The sequence below is a fragment of the Schistocerca gregaria genome, chromosome 1, assembly GCF_023897955.1.
Source record: "Schistocerca gregaria isolate iqSchGreg1 chromosome 1, iqSchGreg1.2, whole genome shotgun sequence".
Lineage (NCBI taxonomy): Eukaryota > Metazoa > Arthropoda > Insecta > Orthoptera > Acrididae > Schistocerca > Schistocerca gregaria.
The window spans coordinates 1066836563-1066852040 of NC_064920.1; the positions used below are offsets into that span (position 1 = coordinate 1066836563).

Here is a 15478-nt window from a genome sequence, read left to right on the forward strand (position 1 = left end):
AGATTTTCAAACGGAGAAAATTTTTCGGTAAACTCTCGTTCAGAACATCTTCTATCACGCAGTCTATTATTTGGTTCTTGTTGATCATTATCAAAGAAAGCAGCAATGTAAGTAAGAACAAATAGCAGTCTCTTGCCATTGTTTCGCTTATGACACAATTCCCCCCCCCCCCCCATCTCTCTATTTATTTATTTATTTATTTATTGTAAGCGGCGGAAGCGCACACAAAAGCAAGCCATGCTGCGAGCAGCGACAGGCCATAAACACGCATTATCAGAATGCGACAAACAATGCACGACACAGTACAGTAACGCATTTTCAGCTTAGAGTGGCGTAAACACCTATAACAAAGAGAACGGCACTTATCAGATCAAAGAAAAATAAGCAATCAATTCAAACCAGACGAAGCACGTGAAAAAGAAAGGGTACCTGTATAAATACGGATGGAGTGCCTGACACATAGCAATGGCTACCTGGTAAAGCTTAACTGCTAAGCTTACGACTAGAACCAAACTACTGTAGCTGTATCGTCATTCATGTGATCTAAATTGTGTCTCATATTACAATGGACCAACTTTGTTTCGATTTGGAGGTGCGGCCTAAAACTTCTCTCTCCTTGAATTTCGAGTCTCGAATTTCAGGTGCGGCTTAGATTCAGGATATTTTTTCCCCTTGATTTCGAGTCTCATTTTTCAGGTGCGGCTTAGATTCGAGTAAATACGATATTCCCTTTTTACCCGCCTTCATATTTCCACACACCCTCAGTAAATCATACTCTTAGAAAAATATTTAAAATTGACCTACCATAAAACTTGAAGATAGGAAGTAAATTATCTCTAAAAATAAAATGAAATAAAAAAAATTTAATTTCATGGAGTTGGATTACGAAAAACACGATTCTGTTTAATTTTCTGAGATTCAGAATTTCAGTTCTCAAAAATCAAAGCAGATACAACAATACTGTGTGTAGCCTTGTAGGAGCAATTTTTGTGTGCAGTTGACATAGGCAGTTGGGCCAATTAAATACTAACAACCACAGTTTTCCGACTACTAACAACTTCTATTCTTTCAGATGTAGTGAGTGCGTGCACCAAGAAAAGTTTGCCAAATAGCACTTTCCAACAATTCACAACTGCTTTGTGTTAATGTCAACAGCTGTATTAAAATTAGCATCTAAATCAAGTCCTTTAGTTACTGTGGATAACACCTTCATTACTGATGGGGATACTGTTCTATGTCGACTATGTAATAAGCAGATCGGGTGCCGTATAAAGCCTCAACTTCAAATGATGGAAAATCCAGAATGGAATGTAACAATATTACAAAAAGGATCATTGTTACTCACAATACAGCAGAGACGCTGACAAGTCTTTGTTGTACATATCTGCAACTCAGCATCTTCACTATATGGTGAGTAGCAACTACCCTTTTCATAATATTGTTACGAGTCTCAACTTCAGCAACATATACGTTATGATGCGCACACACACAAAAACAAAGCTTTGCTATTGCCTAAGAAGTGAATATTATTGACATAGATGCAAAATACTCCAGACTCCACAAATGATTTTTTTTTTCCATATGTGCACTGCTATCACTGCTGTGAACACTCCATGGTACAAATTTCCACGAGCTTGAATGTTGCATGTTTCTACAAAAGCACCATATGCAACGGATTCCAGATGAATCAACGTTTAGCCAAGAGTACTTAGATTTTTTGTGTCAGGAGGCCCTGAAAATTGTGTGGCGATGAAGAAACAGACATTTGTGATCATTTCATTGGGTAGTCTCACTGCTGGCAAACTCAACAGGGAAGAACCGTCACAGCCATTCTGCATTTCCTACAAAAGTGTTGGCTTGTAGAAATCATTCAACTGTAGCTTCTTTTGTGAGTGGACAATCCAAATGTGCTGTGACCTTAGACACCTCAAGAAAAAAATTCTTGTTATCTATTTGGATTACGAAGCCTACATGACGAAGGCAGTATCTGCCTTATGTATATTCTATCCACAACTAATTCACTCCATCTATCTGACCCACGAACTGCAATATATCACTGAAGAAGTGTACGGCAGCTATCCAGAAGTAAATAAAACAATTTCACACACCAAGAAAGTGTTCCTTGAAGACCCCATTGTGTGTTATTCCAAACAGAACTGCTGCCAAACCTAGTGTTGCCACTTGAACCTGTCCTAATGAGGTGGGGTTTTTATAATGAACATTTTCAAGCTGTGAAATCTGTGACTGATTTATTTCCAAGAGAATTTTCAGTTTCAGAATGAGAGGCACAAAATGCTTTCACTGACCCTAAAATTGAAAATGCTCTGCCATACACCCATAGTAACTTTAACTTATTTGCCAGCAGGTTTAAGGAATTGAAATTTATCAGGTTGCCCTCGTAGAAATTGTTAAGACTCTCAAATCCAAGCTGACATTAGAGGTAATGACGGGCAGAGGGCAAGTCTGAGTTTGATGCTCTTTTGGGAGAAAATCCAGGCTGTTAGACTTTTGTTACTGTATGGAATATCCTCAGTGGTGGAGAAAAAGACACCCCAGTGGACATCTCTACAAGAATACATTTTACAAATGAAAAGTAATGTTTTATCATGTAAACTGACTCTACCAAAACTGACTGCTTGGTAGAACAACTACACATTTATAAATGAAAAACAAAAACCTACAAGTCCTCTGTAGAACATGCCCATTTGCATTTATAAAAAATGGTTTTTGTTCATGATCTCTTGCATCTATGATCTTGTTAACACAATCTAGAATGACAAAAATAAAATATGACCCAAATTTTCATGACTAAATGCTGTGACCTACTGCTAATTCAAGACCTAGTGGGTTACTTTAATGCTATCAATACAAATGCTGTTAAAAGTGCTGTGACTTTGAAACAATAATGTTTAACAGAGAGACCAATTTTTCTCCCTGTTGTTTCTGTTATGACCAATCCATGCAGCCAAAACCTGCGGTGGTGCTGGATCAAGACAAAAACACATGCAACATCCTAATATTTACAGAAACAAACCTGTTCACACGCAACACACTCCTCAGTTATAATTTCGAGCAATGGGATAGCATTGCGGTCGTTCCTCTTGAACATCTCCCGAACAATCGACAGCAGGTTCCACATCCCCTCGGGCTCGCGACCTCTGAGTGGCCGCAGCAAGCTGCTCCATTCTGCTGCTGCCGGAGGAGCTGTAGTGCTCAAGTAGTTCACGTCACTGGCATAGAGAAGAGAGAGAGGGGGAGAGAAAGAGAGACATAAGGCACAATATGAATAAGCTAAGGATAAAACATATAATAATGAGAACATTAACACGTGATGCATATAAATGATCTGAAATATCCATTGAGCCAAAACAATTCTCCTTGATGAATGACGGTAATGAGCACGTACTGTATTTACCCAATTATAACATGAGATTTCTTCCCCAAATTCCTCATTCGAAAAATATTGGGTCATCTGATATTAGTAGACTAAAATATTGCTGCCAAAATAAACATTTTTGCATTGCTTAATATGGTAAATAGGTGCACTCTTATATTTATGGATGAAACTTCAGCTATTGAGGTCACATACAGATTTATTCCGAAGAATTCTGAAGAGCAGGGCTGGGCAAATGGTACTTGCATTTGAACAGACTCCAGGTTTTCCAATACACTGAAGCACTTAATGCATGATCGACATTAAAACATTGTCGAACAATCATGCGACATTTGACTTGTGTGATGCTAATACAAAGGATACGCAAGAAACTACAAACTAGCCACTACAATAATCTATTGCTCTGCTTGGAATTTGACAATTCTATGAAACACAAAAAGAACTAGCATTAAATTCTATAATCTTATGAACTCTTTGTTGTATTTGAAAAAGTTTGCAAACAAAGTTTTCATACATGTATCTATAATGTATACAAACATTAATCCCATTTCTTAAATAAAGGCAACATTCAAAAGCGAAAATGTTACCCTTCAAAAGACATTCTTGATTCAGAACCTAGACCAATATTTTATTTGGTTACGTGAGGTGGTAACAATTTATGAAGTGGATTGCAAGTGAGAAATTTGGTTGCTGTTCATATATTAGAAAACCAGATTAAAATGCTACCAGCTTTTAATCAGGTATAGAACATGATGGTGATATTCAGATGAAATGAGAAGGAAACTTAATCCAGAGTGAAGTGTTTAATAAATGGAATAAATCATATTACATTGACTATAATTGTTACTGTAAGAATAAATTACAGCAGCAAGACTTGTTGTGGATCTAGTACCAACAGACATCAGTAGATCACTGGATGAGCAAAAGTTCGTTAACTGGACGGCATTATGGTTGTAATGTTTTATTTTTGTATTAGTTGTTGTTGTTGTTGTTGTTGTTACATACGACTTGCACCCTAGAAGAAATTGCAGTCTGTGTTCCACAGTTGCTCAAGCACAGCAGTACGAGAGGTTTGCAAGGGGACCATTGACACCAGCTTCATGGAGAACTAGGATAAGTGTGGGGAGGGGAGTAATGAGGCAGCAGCAAATTAACACTGTATTATCAGCAATGGGAATGCCAAGTACTTTAGCTTTTTTATGAACATCTATGATGTTTGAACTTCAGTTTACCGAAATCCACGTGTAGTCAGAACTGAACAGATTTTGCAATTGGACAAATACTCAACAGTATCCATTTCAGCATGGGGTTGCAAAAGTCTAAATGAGGACCAGTGGCATACTTACATGTATTGCGCTGCAATGTTGTCAAAGCCTGCCGTGACGTATGACGAGAACAAAAGGGCGTATGTCAGCTGCTGGTTCTATGCAGCCTATGAGATAGTGGTGGCCAGATGATGTGTTTAGAAGCGAGAGACACTGTAACATTTTCACGTCAGGGTAAGAGAAAAATCAGAAATGAATTCAGGCTGGGATGGTGGTGGTGGTGGTGGTGGTGGTGGTGGTGGTGGTGTGTGTGTGTGTGTGTGGGGGGGGGGGGGGGGGGGGGGCACACACACGACAGCTGTGTTCTCAGTTCACTGCAACCACAACCTCAGAAATTGCAACATATTCAGAGGAAACAGCCTAATATTTGTGACAACGAAGATTGAACTCTCACTGTTTTACTACTGGGATGATGATGATGATGATGATGATGGAAAGTGGTGATACCACAGATGACAGGGTTAGTAAGCAAAATGGGTAGAAAAGAAAATGATTCACAAATCAATGTGAATCATTCAATCAACAAATGGCGAAAGTTTAGAACAGGTATTTTTTTAGGTTTGTTCTTCATGTCAATAAAAAAAATTTGTTATTTTTATTAGTCAGAATATGTAAAAATAAATTTTTCTCGAGGAGCCTCATTTTTATAAATGGGGGTGGGAGGTGGGGGTCATCTTATACTCGGGTAAATACAGTATTATAATGAAGCCTAATAGAGAAACTGCAATGCTTGGAAATGTACAAGGCGTGTTTTTTTTTTTTAAGTAAGGTCTGTTTTGTTGTAGACACTAGTAGTTTGTGCACATACCTCAATGGGCACATGCGTCGTGTACCGGCATGCCTCGGGGACAACTGTGCTCAGTTTCAGCTCTGTACCAAACCTGTACGGTTCTGTTCTGTGCTTTCAAAATGTTTAAGACTATCAACTTGCCCGCTGCGTGTAAGGTTCGCTCACCAATATGGTTTTTGTCAGCAAGGGACCTGTCTGCTGCAGAAATTCATCAACAGATTTGCGAAGTGTACAGTGATACTGTTATGAGTGAAAGCATAAGTTGATACGAGAATTCAAAGATGACCATGACAAAGTCCATGATGAGGACCGCTCCAGTCACCCTTCTTTGATTACAATGATTTGGTGGCTTCAGTTGAAGCGAGGATTTGTGAGAACAGGCACTTCACAATAACAGGTCTCTCAAGCGAATTTCCAAATGTGTCGAGATCAGTGCTTTACAACATTGTTTCTGAACACCTAAAGTTTAGGAAATTGTGCTCCCATTGAGTCTCAAAACTCTTAACAGAGGACCACAAAAATCAAAGAGTTGAGCGTGCGATGAAGTTCTTGACTCTTTATCAGGAACAAGGCGATGGCTTCTTGAGTCAGATTGTAACTGGAGACAAAACATGGATTTCGCATATCACGCCTGAATGGAATGGAGACACACACACTCACCTGTAAATGTGAAGGCCAAACAGACTCTGTCCCAGAGCAAAATCATGGCGTCGGTGTTTTGGGATGGGCACGGTGTTTTGTTGGTAGACTTCATGCAACAAAGAACCACTATCAATGCAAGATGTGGCATGCTGACAAAGGAAAGTCTCCTTCTCCATGACAATACAAGACCTCACACTGCAGGTCAGACCAGCGATTTATTAGACAGTTTTGGCTGGGAAGTTTTAGACCACCCACCCTACAGTCCTGATCTTGCACCGAGCAATTACTATCTGTTCCTCCACCTCAAACAACACCTCAGTGGCAACCGTTACAATGATGATGCCAATGTGAAAACAGCAATGAACTCTTGGTTATCGGAGCAAGCGGCAAGTTTTTATGAAGGGGGTATTTTAAAATTGGTTGAGAAATATGATACATGCTTCAACAAACAGAGCAATTATGTCGAAAAATGGAGTGAAGTATGTACCATCTGAAAATAAATTTACTTTTTTGAAATAACATTTCGTTGTGTACTTATGTTCAAATGGACCTTACTTACAAAACACGCCTCGTAAATAAAACTTTGATGAAAATTATTAAATGATTTATCTGCAAATAGACTCTCACTGAAGTTAGATTTTAAAAAATACACGCAGTTCTGCACTAGAAATTGTATATAAGGATTAACCTAAAGAGAATGTTTCAAATTCTTGTGTATTGTAGGTCACGTGTCGTGTATCTTCAATGTCTAAGCACTGCAACTTTTGCATTGTGGACAACATTACACTTTGAAGTCTAAAATGTATAGAAGTTGACTTACTATTCCTATTTTTGCTCAATAATGTTTTCATGCATCATATTCTGGAGCAATGCTTTACTGCACAGACCATATAATAACAATAATACACTCCTGGAAATTGAAATAAGAACACCGTTAATTCATTGTCCCAGGAAGGGGAAACTTTATTGACACATTCCTGGGGTCAGATACATCACATGATCACACTGACAGAACCACAGGCATATAGACACAGGCAACAGAGCATGCACAATGTCGGCACTAGTACAGTGTATATCCACCTTTCGCAGCAATGCAGGCTGCTATTCTCCCATGGAGACGATCGTAGAGATGCTGGATGTAGTCCTGTGGAGCGCCTTGCCATGCCATTTCCACCTGGCGCCTCAGTTGGACCAGCGTTCGTGCTGGACATGCAGGCCGCGTGAGACGATGCTTCATCCAGTCCCAAACATGCTCAATGGGGGACAGATCCGGAGATCTTGCTGGCCAGGGTAGTTGACTTACACCTTCTAGAGCACGTTGGGTGGCACGGGATACATACGGAAGTGCATTGTCCTGTTGGAACAGCAAGTTCCCTTGCCGGTCTAGGAATGGTAGAACGATGGGTTCGATGACGGTTTGGATGTACCGTGCACTATTCAGTGTCCCCTTGACGATCACCAGAGGTGTACGGCCAGTGTAGGAGATCGCTCCCCACACCATGATGACGGGTGTTGGCCTTGTGTGCCTCGGTCGTATGCAGTCCTGATTGTGGCACTCACCTGCACGGCGCCAAACACGCATACGGCCATCATTGGCACCAAGGCAGAAGCGACTCTCATCGCTGAAGACGACACGTCTCCATTCGTCCCTCCATTCACGCCTGTCGCGATACCACTGGAAGCGGGCTCCACGATGTTGGGGCGTGAGCGGAAGACGGCCTAACGGTGTGCGGGACCGTAGCCTAGCTTCATGGAGACGGTTGCGAATGGTCCTCGCCGATACCCCAGGAGCAACAGTGTCCCTAATTTGCTGGGAAGTGGCGGTGCGGTCCCCTACGGCACTGCGTAGGATCCTACGGTCTTGGCGTGCATCCGTGCGTCGCTGCGGTCCGGTCCCAGGTCGACGGGCACGTGCACCTTCCGCCGACCAGTACATCGATGTACTGTGGAGACCTCACGCCCCACGTGTTGAGCAATTCTGCGGTACGTCCACCCGGCCTACCGCTTGCTCACTATACGCCCTCGCTCAAAGTCCGTCAACTGCACATACAGTTCACGTCCACGCTGTCGCGGCATGCTACCAGTGTTAAAGACTGCGATGGAGCTCCGTATGCCACGGCAAACTGGCTGACACTGACGGCGGCGGTGCACAAATGTTGCGCAGCTAGCGCCATTCGACGGCCAACACCGCGGTTCCTGGTGTGTCCGCTGTGCCGTGCGTGTGATCATTGCTTGTACAGCCCTCTCGCAGTGTCCGGAGCAAGTATGGTGGGTCTGACACATCGGTGTCAATGTGTTCTTTTTTCCATTTCCAGGAGTGTATGTGGTGTTTAATCTAGAACCTGTCATCAGCAGCCTATAAATAGATGAGCATGCTGACAACAGCCTCCCAGCACATTTATTTCCTGATGAGGTTGTCAACAACTTCTTACACATGCATCACTCAGTCTAAGTGTGATAGAGAACAGAATGAGATATATAGCCATAAAAATCTTTCACTGCCTACTCAGTGTTGTGAAGAATTTAATAGACAGTAAAATTCATTACACACAAACTGACACTTCTGCTCAAAACCACTTCTACTTAATTTCTGACTGTGTAATAGCATTGTGTGGAGTGGTGCTGACAGTGGTGGTGGTGGTGGTGGTCATTTAATGGACAGAATGTTGGAGTCAGTAGTTTAGGATTCATGAGATGTTGCATGCCTGTGTGCGATGGAAAATTGGTGTAAGACACCTTCCATTTGTTCCTCCATTCTGTAAATTTCTGCAGTACCAGGTACTGTCTCATTTGTTTGTAAAATGCTCCTCCTTGATCCAAGTCAGGATGGTGGCAGCCAATAAATGAAGTGGGCTTTCTCCACTCAATATCGCCGTGATGATCCTGCTTCTATGAGGTGCAGGTGCCTTTACGAATCTACATAACACTCCATATTCGTGTAGTGGGTCACGGGTGCAATAAAACCACAACTATGTGGTGGGAGCCATCTCGACACTTGTATGGATGTGCTCTACTCCCTCCTGGGGTTGGTTGGTTGGTTGGTTAATTTGGGAGAGGGGACCAAACAGTGAGGTCATTGGTCCCATTGGATTAGGGAAGAATGGGGAAGGAAATCTGCCGTGTCCAGGATGGCCTGGCATTGGTTTAAACCACAGTCCTCATGAATGAGAGTCCAGTGAGCTATCCACTGCGCCGCCTCCCTCAGTCACACCTGGGGCATCCTAGGGTTCAGTCATGATGAGGGAGACAGGAGAAGGCTATAGCTGAGTGCAGAGAGACAATTGATGAACAATACGGTCGTTTATTATTCCATCCAATTTGGACAATCATTTGGGTGCGTCCCTAAATCTGGCACAGCTTGACCCTGTATATTAATATTTCCTATCAGTGCAGCAGGTGAGGTAGGCAAAGCAAACAGCCTGCAGCATACACACAGCTGGTGGTCAGGCACCTTTCACAGAGAATGTGGACTCGATAGTCACTGACTCAGCACTGGAGTCTGGGGCACTGAACACAGCTTTGCTGCAGGAAGTCGGCAATCGACAGCGTCGCCCAGAGTCAAACTCCGGCCCGATGGTTGGAAAGCACAGGCAGGCAGATGGAGGACTCTGGCAGCAGCGTCATAGTTACACCACTACTCCAAGGCTGTGTCAGTAGGTCCCACGGTGACAGCTGACACAAGGCACACATCGTGCACGGCAGTGCTGTGCCGATGACCTGCTCAGTAGTATCCAAAACAGACATGCTAACAACATTAGCCAGCTGTTCGACTCTCAGCTGTTTTACCCCAGGGATTTAAATACTGCTGTCCGATGCTGTCTTCGCAGAAGGAGCCATGTTTCTGTGTCACACATAATGTCTCTAACACAGGCCGGTGACTGAGGTCTGGCTATAGTGGCTACGACCACAGAAGCTTCCTGAAGGTTAGTCAGTGTTCCAGATTCAGTGATCACATCGTACAAGTCAATGATGTGGAAGCAGACACAAGGTGAGTGGTGTTTCTGAAATCACAGGTCATTGACTGTGGCAATGTGGCACTCTGGATACAGGTGTGGTCTAGGCCGTTACAATTGGCTGTCCTTTGGCCCACAAGAGCAATGATTTGTGTTTTATGCTGCCTGATGTTTCCATTTTGTGTTATATTGTTAACACTAGAACTGTGCACATGTAACATCTGTGAAATGTTTCTGACAGAAAGCCCAAACACAAGGTTCCTACAATCCTAGCCCATTCCAATTCATTCAATTTTCTCTGACAACAGCAAACATGCCTACAATATTGGCTCATTGTGTTTGAATATACTTACCCTGAAATGTATGGGCTAATGTAACAGCACATTCATTGGTGTGTACAAGATTTTTGTGCATACGGCATACATCACTGTTAGAGAATTATCAGAAAATCTTAAGTAAAGCTGCTTACATTTTGAACACCAGAAGCTGACAATTACATTTTCCTTGCATGTCAAAGGGCGTACCCTTCAGAAAAGGCATAATTTTATTTGAGACTCCAGCAACATTTTGTACTCACCTGAATACTATTGGAGCTGGCACACAAAATTTTATGAGAATCTTCTTGATGTTGTCGTGAAGTGTCTTCTCATCAAGATACCATGATGTCTGGTCATTTGCTGATGCGCCTGCAGTAGGGTCAGGAGCTCCACAAACCTACGAATACAGAACTTGCAGAACATGTTGCACATAGATAGCCAGATATAACTATTTGTTGCATCGTTAATAAAATAATTTCCCATGCAACAAAACAGCAGACAGTTAACAAGGTACTTAAAATCTCCACTGCAACCAAACTGTTGTAATATTGCCTACAATATTGGCTCATTGTGTTTGAATATACTTACCCTAAATAACACAAAATACAATAAATATTGTTAACTTTACTCTTAATACTTTCAAATAACAATTCACTTATGATTTATTTCCTTTAATAGATGCAACCATTGCACAAAAGCTTGTTGTCTTAGAAACATCTGTTCCTTAATGCGATAACTCCCGTTTTTTTCAGTAAATGTTTTGCACCGTATTGCCCACGAGAAAGTGGTTAGACCACCACTCTGAAAGTTTGGAGTACTTCCACAACTGTTGATGGCATGTTTATTGGAATCACATGTTCCAGTTGCCAATTATGTTCCAGTTTTATTCACACAACTGATTTTAATACAACAACGAATCTTTCTCGAGTGTATTAAATACTAGTAATGAGGGCAGAACTGTGCTGCCCTCACCACACACCCTTAAAACATTTGAGAACGATTTTGAATTGAGTGGCAAACAAGTTGGTGGATAGGAATACAAAACTTGTGCCATCATCAATATATAACTCCCCTATACATGGGAACCAAGTGTCCAACTGGTACTCAAAACAGACACTTGTCTTTTGCTAAAAACACTCTTTCTAACTGAGCAACCCATGCAAGACTTGTGAAACTTCAATCTACCACTACCTGTCAGCATTCCACTCTATGTTGAGCTCCTGTTCATACCTTGCTCGACTAGCCCTCACGAGAGTGTAATGGTTTACTTACAGCACAGGGTAAATTTCCAGACTGATTCTTTCACTCTGCAGTGGAGGGAGGGGAGGGAGGTGGGCAGAAAGAAAGAAAGAAAGGGTTTAATGTCTTGTTTAGATCATTAAAGATGGCAAACAATGAAGTATAAGAAGTTACAAAAGTTTTCCACAAATTAAAAGCTTTCATATTAGTTCTGAGTTGTGTGTGAATGGCTCACTAAGTAAGTGAAACTGCGAACTCACTAAGTAAATGAAACTGCCATTGAAAGGTCCAGGTTCAAACCTTAGTCTAGCATGCCACTTTAATGGCTAAGACACTTCACGAGACGTGCTCCCATGTTTATTCATAAATGATGTCGAATACAGTGTGTCCCAAACCTTTATGATCAAAATTATATGTATGGTAGAAGTTCCTGAACTGAGTAGTTTCAGATAAGGAAGTGATGGTCAGAAATGCATATTCCAGAGTGTGCTAAGTTTTGAATGTGATAGGTCCATTTTAGTAAAAAGCTCACATTTTATAACATTCACACTGACGTTGGTGGAGCTTCCGTAACAAACAATGAACAGTCATCTATGTAATGTATGTGTTGGAATTTATAACTGTTCACAACTGCCCATCAAACTGGAAGAATATTCATTACAGGAACCAGCAGACCTACACAAACATTTTATACAAGGTGGTGCTACATGTAACACCTGAAAAACCAAATGAATGTTTACAGAAACGTTTCAGAACAGGTGTCATCGCAACTGGAAGAAACATTGCTATGGTCAGAAATGTAGGAGAAACTGGGATATTGAGGATACAGAGTTGGTCAAGGTTCTGGACAAAGACTTGTTCCCAAAGCAGAATTTGAGGATATGATGATGTATTGTGTGATAGGAGATTCATCCATAAGCACCCTTCAACTGTGAAATGCACATTCCAAGGAAAACCATGTGGAGAATAGTGCTGGAGTATCTATCACACCTCTATCATTGACAGCATATGTAAGCAATGGGAACCAAGGATTTTGAATCCCAAGTCCACTTATGTCAATGGATTAATTTTCATGCATGCACCAAGATTTACAATCACTGCTTTGAACAATTGCTATGTCACGAAAAACTAAATATTCCATTCTGATAATTGCTTTCGTAACTCATAGTGCTCAGTTTAGTATCCTCTGCCATCTCTCTAATTTTGACCCTAAGGCTTAGGGGGACACTATCATGCCCACTTCATACGAAAGAGTTTCTTAATAACAGCAACTTGTACATCAAACCACAGCACATTTTCTGCTATCTCAGCTAATAGAATTAATGTGCCTCCCAAAATAAAATGAAAATGTGTTTTAGTCCCAACAGTAGGCAATTAAAATATTACACGAAAGAAGCTGCAGGAAACTCCAAAATCCTGGCTGCCCATTTCGGAAGCTCTCTGGAGGGCATGGAACACCATGAAAAGCACTACATGGCACTGCTACATCAATAAGCACTAACCTCACCACTGTACTGCTGGCCACAGAGCTATATGTATCTTGCTGGCCAATTAATGCTCGCAGCCATATTATAAAGCTAGCGATGTAATGACTGTTTCCAGTAGATATTTCACCAGGTTCTTTTATTGTAGTCAGCACACATCATTTTTCTGATCTTTGGAGTCACTACACGTTAGGTTTTTCGCTGTTGGATACTCGTTCAACATTGTTATTCCGTCATTCTGTCTCTGTTGTCCATTTTCTTCTTGCTGCCCTCCTGCCCACACTCGGCGACCCACTTCTGACACCCCTTGGCCAGTCGGCTAGTTTCTACAGATTCTCAGTCACTCCCAGCCTTGTCATATTCCGGTCACAATAAATTGCCAATTAGGTACATGGTTAGTAGTGTCCCATGGATGCAAAGCTCGTACAACTCTGAGAACTGCAACAGTACTTGTGACGGCAGTTTCAGCAGCCGTCTGTGCAACAGCAACAGCAACAACAACAACACCACAGCAGCAGCAAAATGAGTTGCTCTATCAGGAAATTCAACTTTTGCAGCATGACCTGCAGTTTCAGGGTACCCACCAAATAGAAGCAGAGCTCACTTCACAGGTGGACAACCACCCATTAGTGTTTCTGCCTTTTAATGATGCCAACGAGGAATGAGACATCTATTTGCAATGGCTGAAACAGTACTTCGCCACCTCTCAAATCTCTGCCGACTGTCCTGATCCCTGGGCACACTGCACCTGCTGTAGGAAAGATGGGCATCCCCCAACTTCCTATGTAAACCATCAAGACAACTGGACACCATACCTCACAAGCATGAAGGGACAGTGCATAAACTTCAGGCGACTGCTCCCCACGGTAATCCTTCCACTGCGTAGTTGTTTACCACTCTCACAAATGTGAATCCAGGATGTCCATTTACAGATGGACCTAGGAGCTACAATTTCCTTAGTAAGCCACCAATACATAAGCTCATTGGGGCACAACTGGCTCCACTCTCCCATATGCGATTCACATATAGTGACAGATCGATTGCCTTCCAGAGTCAATTCACAATCACAGCTGCCTACAAAAATATCACACGGCTAATAATGCTCTTTGTTGTCGATAGTCACTCAGCCGACAATATTTTTGGTTTGGATGCCTTCTCTTTGTTTCAATTCTTCATCACCAATGCTGTTATCACAAAAGAAATGATCTTGTTAATTGCCTCTACTTAGTAAAATTTAACAGAATGGTTATATAAATAGCTTGATTTCATTTTACGTCACAGTGATGGAAAAATCGCACTACTTCTTATTTTTGTGCCTTTCCTACAACTGACAGAGCCTGCTCATTGAAAGAAAATCTCAGGAAAGAGAACCATTATAATGAGCTGTGCCTAAATAGCCCATTTGGTGGAGCATTGCTCATGAAAGGCAAGGTTCTGGGTTCGAGTCACAGTTCGGCTTACAGTTTCTCTGCCAGAAAGTTTCAGATATTTTTGTATTATTGACTGTTTGTTAATGCAGTTAGTTCTTCAAGCAATACAGATGGCATACTTTCTCTGAAAATACGTATTTGGAGAAGAGGAGGAATTAACCTTGAGACATACATCACAATGACCTATAATCAATTTTGACACGCTCAAAAATCTCTCCTGCAAGACATTATGATTAAATAAGGATACCTTCATGTTGTGGACATTATTAGAAACTTGTGTCATGGCACGCGCGCGCACACACGCACACTCATATAAAACACAGAAACTATACATTATGAAGCAAAATATGTACCTTATATCCTATACTTTTTACTATCCATATGGATAATGCAATTAGAGAATGGAAGCTCAGAGCAAGCCAAGGAATTGAAAAGAATTAAAGAATAATCCAAAATGCAATGCTATTTCCTGAGGAGCAGGTTATTATTCAACTAGCTGACAATGACTTTCACAGATGTTTGTATTATTTTCAACAGATATTCTTGATGCGTAACACTGAAATATCTGCACGAAAGACCTACACTATAGCTTTTAGAAGCTAAATATCCATTGTGAACAAAAATAACTCATATAATAGTCCTACTTAACAAGTGTCTCTATTAAAATACTTTGGTAGTGACATATTTACAGCACTGATCTTGATATCTATAACAGACTGAGTTCCAGGCCATATGCAGAACAATCTGAAGAATATTATCTAGGTGTACAAGAAAAATATCAAGAGTGAAATATTATAAAGTGATGGCTGTGTGAGTTTTGCTGTACAGCTGAGACACATGGGCGATGTATACTAAACTTCTTGGTAACAAACAGGAATCAGAAGTATGACTCTGAGATCTGCGA

General features: G+C 41.4%; 1 protein-coding gene across 2 annotated transcripts in view; it reads right to left on the reverse strand.

The window, feature by feature from the left end:
- The window catches only part of LOC126281408 (zinc finger SWIM domain-containing protein 8 homolog), a 463855-nt gene that overhangs the window by 120589 nt on the left and 327788 nt on the right, over window positions 1-15478 (reverse strand). For both annotated transcript variants that reach the window (XM_049980356.1, XM_049980349.1), the window contains exons 5-6: window positions 10682-10818; window positions 3035-3230 (exon numbers count right to left, since the gene is read on the reverse strand). In XM_049980356.1, the coding sequence (XP_049836313.1) occupies window positions 3035-3230; window positions 10682-10818 (333 nt within the window). The remainder of the gene's footprint in view (window positions 1-3034; window positions 3231-10681; window positions 10819-15478) is intronic.